This window comes from Protopterus annectens, chromosome 1.part2 (assembly GCF_019279795.1).
Source record: "Protopterus annectens isolate FY-2018-M chromosome 1.part2, PAN1.0, whole genome shotgun sequence".
In the NCBI taxonomy this organism is placed as follows: domain Eukaryota; kingdom Metazoa; phylum Chordata; order Ceratodontiformes; family Protopteridae; genus Protopterus; species Protopterus annectens.
Window position 1 is genome coordinate 559828563 of NC_056727.1, and position 19796 is coordinate 559848358.

At 40.6% G+C, this 19796-nt stretch overlaps 1 protein-coding gene across 1 annotated transcript in view; it reads left to right on the top strand.

The window, feature by feature from the left end:
* The window catches only part of ACSS1 (acyl-CoA synthetase short chain family member 1), a 1456620-nt gene that overhangs the window by 1104731 nt on the left and 332093 nt on the right, over positions 1-19796 (top strand). The window contains exon 10 of the mRNA XM_044057731.1: positions 10203-10329. Within this exon, the coding sequence (XP_043913666.1) occupies positions 10203-10329 (127 nt within the window). The remainder of the gene's footprint in view (positions 1-10202; positions 10330-19796) is intronic.

The following is a 19796-nucleotide window of genomic DNA, read 5'->3' on the forward strand; positions in this document are numbered from 1 at the left end:
AGATCATTAAACTGTTCATTGGAAGTATTTGCATTTGATTAAATCATGTGAACACTAATCAAATACAGTAAATCAACTGTAGCTTAATATTAAAAGAGGAAAAAAGAAAGATGATCCGGGAAGGATGGATAAAGTATACAATGCAAACTGGTGGAGAGAATAGGTCAAAAGTGGAAGTAAAAACATTCTGATAAGGAACTATATTAAGGTTGGGAGCAGATAAGTAGGTTGCATTCTACCTAGAAACCTGGATAGCAACAGGAAAAAACACCACTGAGTAACTCCACAGTCAGTCTGTTTAGGATGATTCAGCTTACATGATTTCAGTGCACATTTAAACTAGTAGACTTGATTAATGCAAGTAGATGGATGTAAGTGGCTCAGTGGCTTGATTCTGAAACTACCAAATGCTCGTATGTGATAAGCATGTGAAAAAAATAATGATCTGATTATAGGCCATGAAACCACATTGGCAGAGCTGGGACAGAATGGTCTGCACATACAGTTTTGAGAAAAAAGAAGTTGTATGAATGACAGCCTGCTGGCGAAATACATCCACCCAATATTTTTTAATGCTATAAAAACATTACGAAATCATGCCCTATGACTGTAGGTCTTATCAAGGTGGCAAGACCTTGAATTCCCTACCCACCACCATTCGTAAAACATTTGCAAATTTTTGCCTCATAGTAGTTCTGTTCTGTTCCTCATAAAATCTGTGGTTTCTGTATTTTTGTGTATTTACACAGTCAGTAGAGTAGTGGTGCAGTGGTAGCATTGTTGCCTGACAGCTACAGGATCTCTGGTTTGATTCTTGGCTGGGGTGCCTTCTGTGTGGAGTCTGCATGTCCTCCCTGTGTTTGTCTGGGTGCTCTGGTGTCCTTCCATCTTACAAAGACATGTATCTGGAGTGTTTCTCCCTGGGCATCTCCTGAAAATTGGCTTTTGTTCCAAGTCAGACTTTCCTGATTAACAAATGTTAAATAAAAAAAATGCCAAGCATTTGAATTTCAGACGTCATACTCTTCAGAAAGTACATGGTAACACAAAACCTTTTATTCTAGCAATTCTCTAAGTTTATAAGATGGATATTTGAAATTTGTCCCTATTTTTGGGACTGTATTCTGCCATTATTGGCTTTGTCCAGGTTTTTTGTGCTAAGGTTGAGAGCTATGGTAAGAACTGAATTCACTGAATATGGTTGGGGGCTGTATTCCCCTCATTACTGGCTTTGTCCAGGTGTTTTTTGCTAAGAGGTTGAGAGCTATGGTGAGAACTGAATTCTCTGGATATGTTTGGGGGCTGTATACCCCCATTACTGGCTTTGTCCAGGTGTTTTTTGCTAAGAGGTTGAGAGCTATGGTGAGAACTGAATTCACTGGATATGTTTGGGGGCTATATTCCCCATTATTGGCTTTTTCAAATGTTTTGTGCTAAGAGGTTGACAACTATGGTGAGAACTGAATTCACTAAATGGTAGCCATTTATGTTTCAGTCTTCCTCTCTTTCACAAAACAGTTGATTTGGCATACTGGTATGTTGCTCTGACTATTTTGCACAGGGTCCTGGGTTCAAGACTAGGCAGTGAAATGTATGGTGGTAACACAGCATTTTATTCTAGCAACTTTCCAACATTATATAATCAATTTTTAAAATGTGTCCCTGGTTTTTGGGCTTTTGTCCCCCCTCAATACATTTTGGCTTTTTCCAGATTTCTTGTGCTGCAAAGTGGAGATACAGCTGAGTGTTGAGTAGATTTTACAAGGAGCTGAGAGCTGCAGGGGAGCAAAAGTTTAGTGCTGCTTATGCTGAGTCTGCTTGCATTGTTAATAGCACAACAGGTAGTATACTTGCTTTTGATGCAGGAGGTTGTGGGTTCTACTCTCTCAGCAGGTAGATGCATTGCTGATACTGTACTGTGTTGCAAAGGAGGTGGATGTTGCAGTCCTTTTTGTTGAAGATACCTAGTAACTATGAACCTGTTATCAGTTTGCCATCCATTCCCTATTGCAATATTACTAGCTTATCATTTTTTAGTGTAACATAGGCGATTTTGTTCCTCAAGGGCAACAGGCACTTTATTTGCAGATGAAACAATGAAATATAAAGTTGTTTGCTAGCAGCAATCTCTTCATTATTTACAGATCTCTTTAATGTGGAATTATTTAGATGACTTTTACTTCTTCAGAGATTGTGCATATTTACTGATACTGGTGAACTGGAGAAGTATGAGTAGTCTTTTATGATGGAAATGTTCTGAATTGGGCAGTTTTGTTATTATTGGTGCATGCATTTTGTTTCATTGTTTATTGGAAAAATGTTCAAAACAATAAATTTAAAATGCCCTCTAAATCTGTACTGTATTGTACAAGGAATATAATTTAATACAATCAGGAAGGTGTATCAAAGAGCACATGTATGTTTCATGTGCAAGGGACCTGTGATTTGAAAACAGCCCAAAGTTAATCTGTATCTGCCACTGGCAAAATGTATTTTCTTTGAATGTGGGTTTCAATGCTGTTTCAATGAATGTGAATTTCAAGTGCAGAGAAGTTTTAATGCTAAGTCTGTTTTTATTGTGAGACTGCATTGCTTTGTTTAGCAGATATCTATTAGTGTTTGTGCAGTAAAATGAAAAATAAAACTTTCAAATGAAATCCAAATCATTGCAGAAGTAAAGTAGTATGCACATTAGTGTTTATGGTAAGTGGGGTGAAATAGCCAGGTAATGGTTCATTGGAATGACTGCGGGAGGGGGGTGGCTCCATTCGACTATGATTTAGTGAGGGGGGAAGGGCAGCAAACTCAAAGACAGCCCCGGCTGAACTATACCTCTCAACTGTCCAGATTTTTGCAGAATGAATAGATTTTTGCTTCTTATTTTTGGCTTGTTCCTCATAAAATTTGTGGTTTTCTGGCAAATCATTTAGGAATTAAATCACTAAATAATGACAGTTGCTGAGTTGCAGACTTCATAACCTTCAGAAAAATGCATGCTAAAGCAAAACCTGTTATTCTGTCAACTGTCTCAGTTTATACAAGAGCAATTTTTAGTACTGTTTATATGTTCCTCCACTATATTTGGCCTTGTCCAGATTTCCTGCATTAACAGGTTGAGAGGTACGTGCAAATAAATTGCTTTATAGAATTAGGCATATCCAAACCTCTCAACTGTCCCCAATTTTGGCTCAAAATGTTACTCTTCCTCTAATAATCTCTCCACAAAATGGCAATTTTGGAGGAGAATGTGGAGGGTTTACAATTAATAAATAACTGTAATTATCAAAGTTATAGATTACTTTTATTTCAGAAATGCATATAGATTCTTTTATTTTGTCAGCTGCTCAAGTTAGTAGTACTAATATTAAAAAAGTGTCCCTTATTTGACAGGTTCTCAGCTGTATTGCGTGGCTATTTTATATTTTTGCATCACGTTTTTGGTCTGTTTTTCATAAAATTGCATTTTTTTTGGCAAATTAGTGGCAAATCATTAAAGACTGAAGTTAGAAAATAATAACAGACATTTGAGTTTCAGATTTCATACCCTTCAGAAAATTCATATTAATGCAAGACTTACTATTCTATTATCTTTCTAAGTTCATAAGAGTAATATTTAAAAAATGTCCTTATTTTTGGGCCTTTGTCCCACTTCTATGCATGGCTTTGTCCAGATTTCTTGCTCTGAGGTTGAGAGGTATGACAAATGTGTCAGGGCTATCACAGTCAGACAGAGACATTTCAAATTGTGACATACTTGTAGCACCCCACTCCCCCATGTAGTGACGACTCCGGATGTGTCCAAGCAAGGCAAGGAGCAGTTATGCAGTGTAAATGTGCAGAGTATCTATCCCCCATCCAAGGTAGACACAAGTACTACAGTGGCTTTTCATCTGTCCCTGATTTTGCAGAATGTTCTGGTTTCTGTCATATTTTTATACTGTTGATTTATGCTTATTATTATTCAGAAAGTGCCTGTTGCTCTGTGTTTAAGTAGCAATGCTTTAATGATCATCAGTTAAGCTTGTCTGAGATTGTAATATGCAAGTAAGCTTTAATAAGCATACTGTTAAAGAATTGCCAACATTGAAAGCCTTTCTGTTGTTGCTATGCCAAGAATACTTACATAACTAGATAACATATAAGCCTTGGGTATTGAAATGCATATGACAGTATTTGTAATAAAAGACAAGATTAAATTATTTTAAGAAACTCATTACATTTTGACTTTCAGTCATCTTTGCAGGCTTTACCTGTAAACTAAACAGAATGCCAATCTATCATGTGTGGTCCATAACCTGTACAGTAATCCTTTAAGCAATGTATCTTGAGCTTGTTTCTTGTTTGCTTTTCATTTTTTACTTTGATCATGTTTTCCCCATGAAACAATTAGATAGTTGTTGTCAGGCAGCAGGTCTTGTTTGGATAAGAAACATTTTTACAAGTGGGGGTATCACAGAGATTGCACTTACAGCATGTTACTTGGTACTTTAATAAAGCTGAATATAAATTATAATTAGAACTGCAGTGCAAGGAGGAGTGGTTTGAGTTGAGTGCTGCTTGTTTTTCTTATACTTGATTTTGACTGGCATTCCAGTAATGTATTTAAAAAGTAATTTATTTTTTCATGCCTCGCACCCCTTTAGTTTCCATCTAGATATTAAGTAAACTGTCATGCAGCCAATGCATTGAAATGTTTTTTTTCCTTCTACACTTCATTTTGTCTTGCTTGGACTCTCATAATGATGGTTTGGCACCCAGGGCAGCGTATTGAATTAAAGTTATAGTTTTTGTAGTTTTGAGCATAGCTCCTCCCCATTCTTATTGGCAGCACCGCTTCCCACTGACCCCACCCATTCAGCTGCTCCTGATTTAAAGTCACCAGCCGCCACTGGGTCTCTTATCATATATCCTTAGCTGCCATAACAGAAGCCTTTTTATTCCATACTCCTAAATACTTCATCTTATCATGTCCCCATAAATATAGGAGAACCAGTTTTTGTGTGGGTACATAATTTACGGCTATAGCCCATGTTTTATCTTCATTAATTTTATATCTTCAAAAAACTTGAAACTGTCTCAACATGTTTCTCAACGCTGAGATATCCTTTTCCGGATTTATCAAGGACAAAAAAAACATGTTTCTCAACACAGACATGTCCTTTTCTGGATTTATCAAGGACAAAATAATATCATCTGCAAATAAAGCAACTTTTCTTGATTACCATGCCAGTTATATTCTTGTATTTCTGAGTCCCTTATTTTCTCTGCTAATGGCAATAAATATAAAGCTAATAACAAAGGACAAAGGGGACACCCCTGCCTGGTTCCTCTATTCAAACACAGCTCATCTAAGAGGAGCCCTCCCACTTTAATTATTCCCTCTGATGCTTCATATGTCCTTCTAATTAACCTTATTATTGTATCAGGTAGTGCAAATACTTACAATGCCTTGTCATAAAATCACTGCTTACTTTGTCAAATCCTTTCTCTGTATCAAAACCCACCAACAATACGGGTATTTTCTTACATTCTGCTCGTCTGGATTATCATTGTTCTATTAATGTTGTCACATGTGCCTTCCCTCCACAAAACCACACTAAACCATATCTTATCAGTATTGGCAATGCCTTTGTCATTCTTTTAGTTAGTATAGACATAAATACTTTAAAATTGTGGTTTAGTCCTTATGAAGCTGGGTCTGAAGGGTCTTTGTCATCTTTAGGTAACACAGCCACCACAGCTTTCTTCCAAAATGTTAGTGCTTCCCTTCCTTTTAAAATGCTGTTAAACAAAATCTTCCAGATCTTAATCATTTTCTCCCTTATTAATTTCCAAACTTCCATGTTCTCCTCCTCTGTCTTGAAACTTCTTTCCACATTCCACCTTTGGAGGATTCTGCCATATTTATTTATGCAAGTCTGTGTTTGTCTGATAAGTACTAAGTATATGCAGCTGTTGTAAAAGTAACAGTACTTTAGGAAACAAACAACTAAACAAGTAGTCATATTTTTCATATTTTTGGGCCATTCTGAGTAAATGTATAACATTCTGCCTCTCTAATAATCATATTATTGTCTCATATGTATTTGACGTAATTATCCAGTATTGTACATTGGCATTAGAAAGTTTCCTTTTGGCTGACTCGTTATTTTGCATGGACATATACATTGCACGTTGCTTGTGTTGATAAACCCCTCCATTATATTTTGGCCAAGGACTGTAAGCAGTTCTTTAATGAGCAACTGTACCATTACCATGACTTTAGACAACTCAGGCCAACCCTGCCCTGCAGGTCTCTTTCTAGGCTGTACACTTCTCTATTCAGTCCATTAGTCCATTTATTGTCCAGTCTAACAGTGAAAGTTGTGCCACCTTTGCATAGTACAGAATATCGAGTAATCTTAATTCCATGGTTTCGCTGTTATCTTGCATTAATGAGGGTGAGGGTATGTGAGTTCTATACTTACATAAGATATATATCATATGAGATTGTTCCCAGCTTTAAGTGTTCTCAGGATGAAATATCACTGCCTGTATAATCCTGAAGTAAAGAAGAAACTTTTATTGCAAGCATTAGACTCTTGTCTTTACTTTCAGTTGCCCTATGTTGGAGTCACTCATAAAGATAGAAAACAGCAACTGTAGCCAAACAGAACCTGACCACATAAGTTGTAGACCCTCAATACCTTTGAGTAAACATGAACAGGATTTCATAATCTCCTTGAAACAATATATGATAATTCACAGAGTTCCCAATTAATTATTTAGGTCTTTCTGATGCTATTCCTGGTACTCTGTTTTCTGTTTAAAGATGGAGAACCACATTTCACTTATCTTACTTTGGTCTGAGGGGTCTGAATATATTTACTGCACCAACAGCATGTAGGGCTGTGGAAAAGTGAGCCTATCATCACCTCCTTTTGTCTTTTCTACTTTCCTGAATGTTTGCTGGGTGCTGATATCCAGTAATGTTACCAACATTGTTCCTGCTTCAGCATGCTGGTTTAGGAGTATAGCTGTAATAACATTAATATGCTGGATGTCTACGCAAGAATTCTACCTAATCTTTTTCGGCTGTACCTGAAAGTACTTCTTTATACTTTCAGTTGACATGTTTGTATAACAATGCAGTTTGAACACACACACAGCAAGGTATACCACATTCAAACTCTTACAATTGGCTATTAACTGAAACTTAAAATTCCGTCCAGTTTCTAGATGTACAAAGGTACTATTATCTATATATGTACAAAAATTACAATTATTACATGGAAAAGTGCCATATGTTAAAGTGCCATGTGTTAAGGTACAATCATTGTTCTTGTAATTGGGCTGTTGGCATAAAACAGATTTAAGGTTACGCTTGTTCTTATATATGAATCTTGGTTCTTCTCCCACTACTTTCTTAAGATCAGGGTCAGTGGTGAGTATTCTCCAATGCTTCCTAATAATGTTTGTGACATCATTGACATAATTGGTGAAATGAATCGGTAACCCAAGTCTCTTATTCACAGACCAAGTTTCTTCCATAATTTCATTTCTACCCACAGGCATGGAATAATAGGGCTTCGCTCTATTTAACCTTAAACCATCCAGGCCATTCAAATTACGTTCAACCTCATCTTGTCTATAACCTCTTTGCAACAACATATCTCTAAGGTTACAGAGCTCTTCTTTATAACCAACATCTGTGGCATTAGGTCTCAACACCCTCATGCCTTGCCCTCTTGCAGCATTTCTAAAAGTATAAGACGGATGCGTGCTTGTTCGATGCAATAAGGTGTTCTTGTAACAACTCTTCCTATAAACTCCTGTGTTAATATTACCATCTCTCCCTCTCCGTACAAATACATCCAAGTATTCTATACTCTCTCTGGATCTATTTATAGTGAATTTCAAGAATTCAAATCCAGCATTTAACTTCTCTAAAAACAGGTCCAGTATCACACCAGAGCCATTCCAAATAAGAAAGAGGTCATCGACAAAACGTCAATAAAATGGAACAAATTTAGTAAATAGTTCCATCTTAAACAACACCACTTCCTCCCAGGTGGCCATAAACATGTTGGTGTAGCTATTGGCACAAGAAGTGCCCAAAGCCACGCCATCACGCTGTAAGTACAGGTTGTCATTAAACATTAACACATTATTTTCAAGCAGTGTTTCTAAGAACAAACATATCAAATCAATCTTGTTGGCATCATAATTACTGTGCTTATGTAGATATCTATGTATGGACATCACTCCTTCATCATTAGGGATGACAGTAAACAATGACTGAACATCAAGAGTGACAAACCAGTACCCACTGTTATTCAAGTTCTGTTTATTAAATGCATATAAATCTGTCAAGAAATGCTTGGTGTTCTTTAATATATATACATTCTTATTAAGAACCGGTCTAATGTTCTTTTCCACATGCAAAGAAAAAGGTTGAGTAAGATGGAACTATTTACTAAATTTGTTCCATGTTATCGACGTTTTGTCAATGACCTCTTTCTTATTTGGTTGTAGTTGTAGCTACTGTTGAAAAATGCTACTTTGCACAAGCAGTAGTTAAAGCAATTCAGAGACATACAGATTAGCTACTAATGAGGTATTTTCTCATTTTAGCTAATGTGTCTCTGAATTGCATTTTTCTGAAGTTCTTACCGCAAGAGCTGGGGTAATTCTGAATCCTCAGGATAATATGTAAGATTAGGTATATTCAAGAAATATATTATTCAAATATTCAGATCTCATAACATTGAGTGACATGCTTGCAAGATTGAGATAGTCATGGATATGATGTTCAAAGTACCATGTGCAAATTTGCATGTGTGTATGTGCTTGTGTACAAGTATACATGTGCCCATATCTGTGTGTGTGTGTGTGTGTGTGTGTGTGTGTGTGTGTGTGTGTGTGTGTGTGTGTGTGTGTGTGTGTGTGTGTGTGCATGAGCTCGCACGTGCTTGCTTTCGGGGTTGCAATTTATTGCACTTTGTATGTCTGACAACAGTGAGCTGAAATGGATTACTATGGCCATTATTTATTATATAGTCATTGATTTCATCACAGTTAGACATGTCAGACGTATGAGAGCTACGCAGGTAATAAACTGCCTGTAATTGTTGGACGCGCGCGCGCGTGTGTGTGTGTGTTTGCACACGCTCGCGCCTCGCATGTGTGTGTTTTGTGCATGTACACTGGGTGGGTTGCACTGCATATGTGTGACAGCATGAGATGAAATATACTACCCTGGCCATTATTTATTTATTCAATCATTTGAGCAGTTAGATATCAGAGATGTATGCAATCAGTAAAGTGGCTGTAATTATGTAATTTGTGAGTGTGTGTGTGCGTGTGCGTATACATATCTTTTGCATGCATGCGAGCTAGCACGTGAGATTGCAACATATCGAATGTGTTGCAGTGTATGTGTTTGATAACAACTCACTGCAGTGTATTACTGTGATCATTATTTATTTAGTTATTTATTCATTTATATAGTTATTCATTTAGTCAGCCACTGAATCCCAATCATACATCTGTGGTGGCTGTTGTATGTATATAACCAATCTTGAATGTGTTTAGCTGTACTTCTGAGCAACCCAGCTGCTTGCACTGAAAGTTGTTCATCACACACATGCTGATTTAGGATATGCATTTTGCTAGTGCTTTAAGTAAAATAACACTGAAAAAGTTAACTACTCAGTTGTCTAGTCAATTACAGCCATCCATGCTGAATTCAAGAACTAGCATGTCACTCAAAGTTGAGAATTTGCCCACTTTATCTATGGCACTGACATTATCTTGCACAACTGTGACATCTTAAAATGAATCCATACATTTAACATGCAAACATGCTTATTAAAAGTATTAGGTAGTAACTGAATATTTTCTATAACCATAACTAAGACAAGATTTTTTTCCACGTGTAATGTAAATTGTGGTTCTATATGGATGTATACTTTTTTGTTCTTTCTTGAGAAATGAGAGTGCAGGTGTATGTCACCTGAGCTTACTGCCAAGGACCTTTCTATGCATGTAACTCTTGTGTTAAGTAGATTTAACTAAGGAAATGTATACTACCCATTTATTGTTACACTTTTGGTTTCCTTTATTATCGACTTGGAAGTTTCTTTATAGTTTTTGTGGTATTGCTACAAAGATACTTTGATTGCCGTGATACCATTTTATAATGACACTTTTATTGTGACCAGGGAAAGGAACTAAAGGGGCAAAATGTTGCTGGCGCTCTATGTATTAAGCAGCCTTGGCCTGGTATTGCAAGAACCCTTTATGGAGATCATCAACGGTTTCTGGATTCCTATTTTAGAACTTACCCAGGTAAGACCATCTACCTTGCTTGTGCTGGCATATCGGGGAAATGTCAGATTATAATATCATTGCTTGTTAATATCATCTCTTTTTTGTGGGACTGCAGTGAATGATTTGATTATTTTAAGTATATTTGAATTTTCCAGCCTGTTTATGGAATTTAGTCGACTGTATCACTTCATGTTTGCTTGCCTTGTGCTTGTGAGGTGTCTGCAGTGGTAACTAAACATCAATGGAAGAAACTGAAGGCAGGTAGTCAAAATGGTACAATGCATGTGGAGAGGTGGGTGGCTGTATTACCTCATCTAGAACTGTGAGAATGCCTGGGTTGTATCTGTGGGCCTTAGAGGAATCCAGCAGCCAATAGACACATAAATGTTGGAACCAGTGGGTTCAGGGATGCTGCCTGTCATGTTTGTGTTTTGCATTCTGAGTGTGTCCATCAGAATTTTACTGTCACTTATTAGTCTGTCTGGTGAAATAAAGTTACATACCTGTCCCAACAACAGAACTTTTCTTCGTAAATTCAGTTACATTTTTAACATAGCAGTGTTACTACTTCTGTCGCTAGTAAGGTGTAGTACATGTAATGTGTCAGTTATGAAGAAGAACCTTTATAAACAGTGGTTTAGCTGTCACTCTTCCCATAACTGTCTTTTATCACCTGCAGCCAGTAAATGTCATTGGGGAGTGGGTACTACCAAGCACTCATGTGTGAAAGTCGATGGCTGTCGAATGGTTATCATATTATGCAAATTAGAAATTATGAGAAGAGCAGTTGATCTTACTACAAGGTAGAGTTACTATCACTTTAAATCATAAATTTGGGTTTGCACAATAGTAAAGCTGGATTAGTTTACCTATTTTTTCCATAGTTGTTCTGTTCCACTTTGAAGACCAACACTGGTTTCGTGCTGACAGCATCAGTTAGATGGGAGCCTTTCCCCTGAAGCTTAGATGGCAGCCTTTCACGTGAAGCTTAATGGGAGTCTTCTACCAGGTGCAAGGCTCCCATCCAAATGAAGATGTCATACGCAAGTATTAGTTCTTCTTGCCAGAAGCTGTCATACACAAGCATTATGATTTATTTATTTATTTATTTTATTTATTTTATTTTACATTTGTTAACCGGGAGAGTCCGACTGGATACATGTCCATTTTCAGCGGAGGCCCGGGGAGAAAAGCTCCAAGTACATAACAGACATATGAACATTGTTAATGCAAAAAAAAGGAAGATAGTTGAGTTCTAAATACAATATAAAGATACATCACATCTTGGGAAAAAAAAAACAACAGCAGCATATAAAAAAAAACATAGGTCAGTTACAAAGGCAAGGCGCCTTGTTAAAAAGTAGTTCTTCTGGCCAGACATGAGTCTAGTGACTATATTTTGCTTTGGAAATACATTACTTTGTCATGTGGCCGTCAGTACAGCTCTCATTCTCATAACACTAAATTCGTACAGATACATTTTAGTAAGTTAATATCATCTTATAGAGGTTATCTTGTCTCCTTCAAAATCGATAAGCAAATGTGGTAGAAGACTAGTCCCTAAAGATTACCCGGTCAGTGTCTAGTATGTTTCTAACCATATTGTAGCAGACATACTTGTAAGTATTGCTTAAACTTTAATAAAGCTACTAGATTAAAAAGACTTAAGGCTGAAATTTACTGCTTAAAAGGGAATTACAAAAATTACAGGCACTTTCCTGCTCAAAGAAAAAGGAAAAATGTGTGTAGAATGGAAAAACAAAAAGAAATTTGCTGGGAAGTCTCTTGAGAAAGAGGAAGCAGTAGAAAAAACATTAGGCAGCGCAATCTTTGTTGAGCTTAACTAAAAACACACCTACACATTAAATGACTCCCAATTCTGGTTCATAAAGGTTTGTTTTGTCTAAAAAGGAGTCATCTACCTTGGTCCCAATTTTTTACAAAAATCAAGCAATTTACTCAGATGCAGGCATTCAGAGCAGGAGAAAATACCTCTGCAGCTTCATGAGCTTTGGGAGTCTTCACAAGATCCTGAATGTCTTAGTGTGCAGAATAGCTTGGGCTTATAACATTGGAAGAAGTGACACCAACCTCATTTATTTCAGTATAACTGTGAAATTATGAGGGTTAGAGAGTTTAATTACTGTGGGCGGCCACGGTGGTGCAGCTGTTAGTGTTGCCACCTCACAGCAAGGGGTTCTCCAGTTCGATCCTCGGCTGGGGTGCTTTCTATGTGGAGTCTGCATGTCCTCCCTGTGGTCGCGTGGGTTTCCTCCAGGTGCTCCGATTACCTCCCACATCCCAAAGACTTGCTGTAGGTGGATTGGACACTCTAAAATGGCCCTAGGTGTGAGTGTGTGCATGTGTGTGCCTTCTGTGGAAGGTTGGGCGCCGGGCTGGCAACTCAACACTGTAAAACTCCACTGCCAATCATGAGCGGACAGGTGATCCGCTGTGGCGACCCCTAATGGGAAAAGCCGAAAGAAGAAGATAGTTTAATTGCTCTAGTACATTATGTTATACAGTCAAAGATCTGTCTATTGCTAACTCTGAATACCTACATACTTGGGTATCAGCAACCAAAAGGAAGATAGGCTTTACAAGACTCCCTCATAGCCAGATATTGATAGATAAGGTAAAACAGTATTCACCTCCTCCAATCGATATGTAAGGGCTCTTAGTTAATTGTCACACATGATAACAGATCAAGCAGTTATTTGCAATAGAATATTCAGTCTCTTCTTGACACTGATGTGGAAGATAAAATAGAAAAAAGAACTACATTATCTAATAAAATATTTTTTATTCATTTATGTATCTCTCTATTTATTTATACCTGTATGTATGCTTTGCTAAGTGGGGTAGTCCTACAAGGCAGTGCCTATTTTCATAGGAAATCCTGGGCAATGAGTCAATGCACAATATTTCAAAACAAATAATATAATATTATTATAAAGAGGTAGTTAACTAATAATAATGGTCAATAATAAAATCAGGTTTAGAAATGTAATGTGAAGTCTACAAAGGTAATGAGGTAAGTAAGTAAAAATATAGTAATGAATGTAGGTTATGATGGGCAAAGAGTGGTTTACAAAAAAAGTTGTAAGGTTGAGAGTCAAAGAGTAGTCTACAGAAGTAATGAGGGGTAATTAAAAAGAAAAGTTATTAGAGTATATAGGTTACAAGGAGCAAAGAGTGGTTTACAAACAATGTGTTGCAAGGATAAAACAGATACGATAAGAAGGAAGTAATAAAAATGATATTTCATGCAGTCATGTTTTGTCAGTGTGCAAATGTATATAACCAGTGGATCTGATATTGTATTTTTCCATCCATCTCAACATTTGAGTATAACAGATCTGAATGGATCTGAATTCAGCACTTTAGGCTAGACTTTTGTTGTCGAGGCTGAGGCTTCTTCCCTTCCAATAATGCACCATCACCCTACCAGTATCCCAGATCTCATTTGTCTCTTTGTAAGACAGACATGGTCTCCAGACTTGATGCGCATCATACTGTTTTATTCAAAAACAATTGTGCCATTCTTCTTTATTCTTGTTAAAGTTGCTGATTGTTTCATCCAGACAGTTCCTGTTAATTTTTCTTACTTTTCTTGGGTTTATCTCCTTTTTTGATAATTTATAATTATAGTTGGTGGCTTCCCACTATTTGTCCTCCCCCTTCCCTTTACAACTCTGTACTTAGTTGCACACACACAAACACACGCACACACACACATACACACACACACACACACACACACACACACACACACACACACACACACACACATTTTATGCATGTGTGTATGTGTTTTCTTGATAAATATTTCTTTAGAGTTAGTGTTGAGGTAGTCAGTACTTGGGTGTTTCTTATGATAAGTTGTTATTGCTTGTTGCTGTTCATAGGTGAACACAAGGCTAACTGCTCTGAAAGGCCAGTCTGAAGTAGTTGACTTCATTTGATCTTCAACCTGTGGGATTACAGATCCCAATCATATCTGAGATGGCCGCATCACTAGCATCTGGTCCGAGCTCCAAGCTTCTCCCCTTACCCATAATGCCCCCTGCCTCCTTCCTTCCCTCAGATCTCATTTGCCAATGAAAAATTATGCATTGTGGTTGCAGAGCTTGTAGTATTTTTCATGGCTAAGTTTTTATTTCCTTCCCAGTGTTAGTGTAGTTTCTTCCTATCCTCTCCCTTAAACCTCTCCTACCAGCGCTGTTCGTCAGTTGTTGTTTAAAAAAAAAGTTATTGTTGTAGTTCTTTCTCCCTTGGCCTCTCCCTCTCCTTGCTCTTTGTGTGTGTGTGTGTGTGTGTGTGTGTGTGTGTGTGTGTGTGTGTGTGTGTGTGAGGGCCTGTGAGTGCTTGTTGTCTCCTATTATGGCTGAGACCCCCAAGCCAGTTTTAGGAAGTGCACAGTGCGTAGCCATAAGCTCTCCCCAACCGATGGCTGCACTCTGTGCATAGTGTGTTATTGCGTGGCCCATTTACTTACCTCTTGTCTTATTTGCGGCAGCTTCAATCCCCAGGCCATTAAGGACAGGAGGGCTAAGCTAGTGACGAAGGGTCTGCTTCCCTCATCGGGGACGGCCATCCCCTGTAACCACGGTTTCAGCCACTACTTCTTCTGCTTCTTCTCCTTCCCAGGCCTCTGGGACTCAAACTCCCGCTATGAGGTCTGGGAAAAGAGAGAAGCACAGAAAGGACAGACCCAGGAAGTGGTCTCCGGACCGCTTGGTCCCAGCAGGGCTATCTGCAAAATTCAAGACTCCTCCTAGGCCTAGTACTCCTCTGCTCCAATCGCCAAGGTTCTCCCTGGAAACGGAGACTTCTAGACCACCGCCCAGAGCTTCCCCTTACTGGCACTCCTGGATGGTGCCAGTAGCTTCCTCCTCCCGATCCAGCCCTAGCCTTAGCAAGGCAGAGATGGACAGGATGATGCGAAAGTTCATCTGCACCCAGATCCAGATGGAAGTCTTGCCAGCCCCTCTCCCTCCAGAGCAGGGAACTAGCAGCCTTTCTTCATCCTATAACTCCTTCTCCGATCCGACTGTCTGTTTTGGAGTCATTGGATCTGAGAACTCTTGGGGTCGGGCTGTTGGCACCAGTGGTATCTTGCACCTCGACACCAGCCATTGTCTTGAGTGCGTTGGATCCGACTGGGTCGGATCCAAGCTCTTGGAGCCGCAGCCTCGGTGTCAGATCTGAGGGGGTGCTGTCTACACCGAGCTTGTCAGAGCTCAGCCATCCCCTAAGCATCTTTGCCCCAGCAGTCTCGGCTCTGACTGTCCCATAAGGACCGATGGGAACGGATCCCTTTGCCACCTATCAGGATATCCATTCTCCATCTGCCTTTGACTTGGTGGAGAGGGATCTCTCGAGCTCTTTGAGACCCCTGACCATCTCGGACTCTGCCCTGACTCCCTCTGCTTTGGGTACGGCCCCAACCTCCTTGCCATCTCCCCCCCCCCCGAGGGAACAGCAAGAGGTTTGCAAGCTCCTCCCAGAGAGTCCCGCTGAACAGATTCCTCGCAAACGGATGTGCAAAAGGAAGCACCTGGACTCCTCTCCTGAGTTCCTCACCGATGACACTGACTTGGAGGAAGGAGAAGGTTCCCCCTGATCACCTCCCCAGGATGTCATCATGGAACTCATTCACCAGCAGGGGGGGTGGTCCATCCAAAAACCAACCTTGTATGAGTCAGTGTTCCTATGCTCCTAGAGACATTTGGCACAGGCAAATCTACTTCGTGGGTGTCCCCTCCTGCAGATCCACTTGTGGACCTCATTACATCTTGGGCATGGAAGGAACCAGACACGTGGAACCCATTCCCAGATGTTCCGATAAAGTGTTGAGCCCCCCCCCCATCAGACAGGACTAGCTGGAGCAAGGGGTCCCCTGTGGATGCTATGGTGGTGGCTGCCGCCACCAAAAAAGAGCTTGCGCAGGAGAGCTGTATGGTCCATCCTCCTGACCGGGAGTCCAGGACCATGGACTGTCTAGGGAAGCGGGTGTATGCTTTAGCAACCTTTTCTATAAGGGTGCTGAACTACATGGTACATGTCATCCGATTGCAGTGAGACCTAGTAAAGGAGGTCGCTGAGTTGCCCCTAGAGATCATATTGGCAGAAAGCAAGAAGGTGTTTTCTGCACAGATGGCCACTCTAAAAGCAGTAACGAACACGTCCATGCATCTTCTCTCCCATGCTATGGACGGAGCCGCTAGGGTGGCATGTTCCAGCATAGCCATGAGGCATCACACCTGGCTCCGGCTGTGTCAATTCTCGGAATATTTCAAGGCATCCTTTGCAAATGCCCCATATGATGCTTCTTCCCTGTTTGAGGAAACAGTTCATGAGACCTTTGTCCAGAGTGAGAAGGATGGGAAGACACTGTCTGCTGTTGAAATCCACTTCTCAGCCCCTCAAAGATCCTTTTCAAGGAATCAGCAAGGGGCAAAGAAGATGTGGTTCCAGAAATCTCAGTCCTCCCGAGACACTTAGGACTCACCTTCCCCCAGAAGCAGAGGGGGCTATGACAGATTCCGCCCAAGAGGCAGAGGGAGTCCAAGGAATTTCAGGTGTCAAGAACCTTTCTTGGACAGACCTGTACAGCAGCCCTGAGGGGCTGCCCGACTGCTCATCTCTGGAGGCAATCGGGGGTCGCCTTTCGCTACACCCAGCGGCATGGGAGTCTGTAACATCAGACCATTGGATGTTGCAAATCATATACAGAGGCTACTTCATCCCATTCACCAATACACCTCTCCCCCCAAAATGCCTCCCAGACATTCCCCCCAAGCAAAGGGGGGCAGCAGCACTAGAAATAGACCAACTGCTAAGAAAGCGAGTCCTCCAACCCGTCCCCCTATACCAATCCGGATCGGGCATTTATTCCAGGTTCTTTTTAGTGCCAAAGAAAACGGGGGGAACAAAGACCCATTATGGATCTGTTCACCTTGAACCTGTCAATAGCCAAGAAGAAATTCCAGATGGTCACTCTTCAGTCTATTCTCACCTATCTGCAGAAAAAAGATTGGATGTGCTCGACTGACCTTCGGGATGCGTACTACCATATCAAGATGGACAAGTGCTCCAGCAAGTGTCTCCATTTCCAGATAGGAGCCAATAATTATCAGTTCAGAGCCCTCCCCTTTAATCTCACCACAGCTCCCAGGGTATTCACCAAAGTGATGGCAGTTGTAGCGGCTCACCTGAGTCTTCAGAGAATTCAGGTCTATCTGTACTTGGACGATTGGCTCCTTACAGCCCCCACCAGGCTTCTACTTTGCAGAGCCAGGGATTATTTCCTCTTATTAGCAAACAGTTTAGGCATCACCATCAATATCAACAAATCATCGCAGATTCCGGTTCAGGTTCTAGAGTTCATTGGCGCTCGGCTAGACACTATCCAGATGAAAGTTTACATCACTCCAGAAAGGGTGCACAATCTCAGAGTTCATGTCTTGCACATTTTCCAAACTCATCTTCCTACAGCAGAGGCTATTCTACGAGCACTGGGGTCCATGGCAGCCACAATCACTCTCTTACCCCTTGCTCGCCTTCACATGCGAATCCTTCAGTGGACACTGAAAGTACAGTGGTTCCCATTAGATTTCCCACATCTCTTGGGTTTGCAGGGACTCTCTTCGATGGTGGATTTTTCCCCCGGATCTTATCAGGGAATGTCCCTTTCTTCCGCCCCTTCCCAAAGCCACGGTGACCACAGATGCCTCTCAGCTGGAGGGGGGCGTTGCTTGGGAAGGACTGTCCAAAGCATGTGGTCCCCTTCCAAGACCAGATTGCATATCAGTGTCCTGGAGATGAGGGCGGTGCTTCTATCATTACATGCCCATCTTCCTCTAGGGACTATTGCAGTACAGACGAACAACATGTCAGTGGTCTGGTATATCAACAAACAAGGAGGAACCGGGTCTTACCCCCTTTGTCGAGAAGCCATGAGAGTGTGGGATGGGTGATTTCCACTGCCTGTTTTCTGGTGGCAACGCACATTCCGGGACGGTCCAACATTCTAGCAGACAGGCTCAGCAGGACTATTCTGATGTCTTACAAGTGGTGTATAAATCCTTCAGTAGAGGAGGAGATCTTTCTCAAGTGGGGTTGGCCTTGCTGCAATCTCTTCGCATCTCCTTCCAACGCAAAATACAGCGAGTTCTTCGCTCTGAACACCCTCTCAGGGGGAAGTCCCCAGAGACGCTGTGGTACATGCTTGGTCTCCCAGTATTTTTTATGCTTACCCTCTGTTACCTCTCATTTCGAAATTTCTACAGAAAGCTTGCAGGCTGAGGAACACAGTAATCCTCATTGCCCCATTCTGGCCTTATCAAGTCTGGTTCCCCTCCTTTTGGTCACACCTAATAGTTCCACCATGGATCTTGAATCTGGTTCCGGATCTCATTTCACAACCCTCAGGAATTCCTCACCCAGATCTGGACAGTCTAAAGCTCACAGCTTGGCTGCTCCAGTTCCCTTGATTATTAGGACTCCAGGTTTATCCACTCCGGTGAAAATCATTTTGGTAGCAGCTCACAAATCTTCCACTCGCAGACTATATCGTAGTAAGTGGAAACAATTCTCTATATGGGCTTCTCAGTGGGATTTAGATCCCTTTACAGCTCCCTTCTCAACAGTCTTAGAGTTCTTGGCAGGGATTTTTCAACAAGGTGCCAGCTCTTCTATGGTTAAGGTACAACTGGCTGCTATTTCTAAATTCCATGTGGGAGAGAATATGTCTTCATTAGCCTCTTCTAGACTTTGCAAGACCTTCCTTAAGGGTACCTTTCTTTTAAGGCCTCTGGTGAAGGATCCTGTGCCCCCGTGGGATCTCACTTTTTGTATTGCAAGCTTCAGTTTCTCCTCCTTTTGAGCCTGCAGCCTCAACAGACTTGTAGTACCTGTCCTGGAAGACTGCCTTTTTGGTGGCTATTACATCTGCTAGGAGAGTGTCGTAACTTCAGGCACTATCTATCAAAGTTCCATGCATGATTTTCCATAAAGACAGGGTCTCCCTGCGCACTAATCTGTCCTTTCTTCCTAAGGTGGTGCCAGAAGCCAACATTAATCAAACTATTAATCTTCCTGTTTTCTTTCCTAACTTTCAGAACAAGAGTGAATATAAATTACACTTGTTGGATGTACACAGACAATTGAGATTTTATCTACACAGGACAAAGTCCTTTTGAAAATCTGACCAATTATTTGTCTCTTATTCTAAACCCTTCTTAGGAAAGCCAGTTACGAAAGTAACTATTGCTCGTTGGATTTCCCAATGTATCATTCGGGCTTATTCTGACAAAGGCATTTCCCCTCCGGGACAGGTAAAAGCACATTCCACCAGGTCCATGGCCACTTTAGTGGCTTTTTGGTCCAGGGTGTCGCTGGATGATATTTGTTCTGCAGCTACTTGGTCCTCATCTCATAACTTCATTTCACATTATAAATTAGACATTGTATCCAGGAGT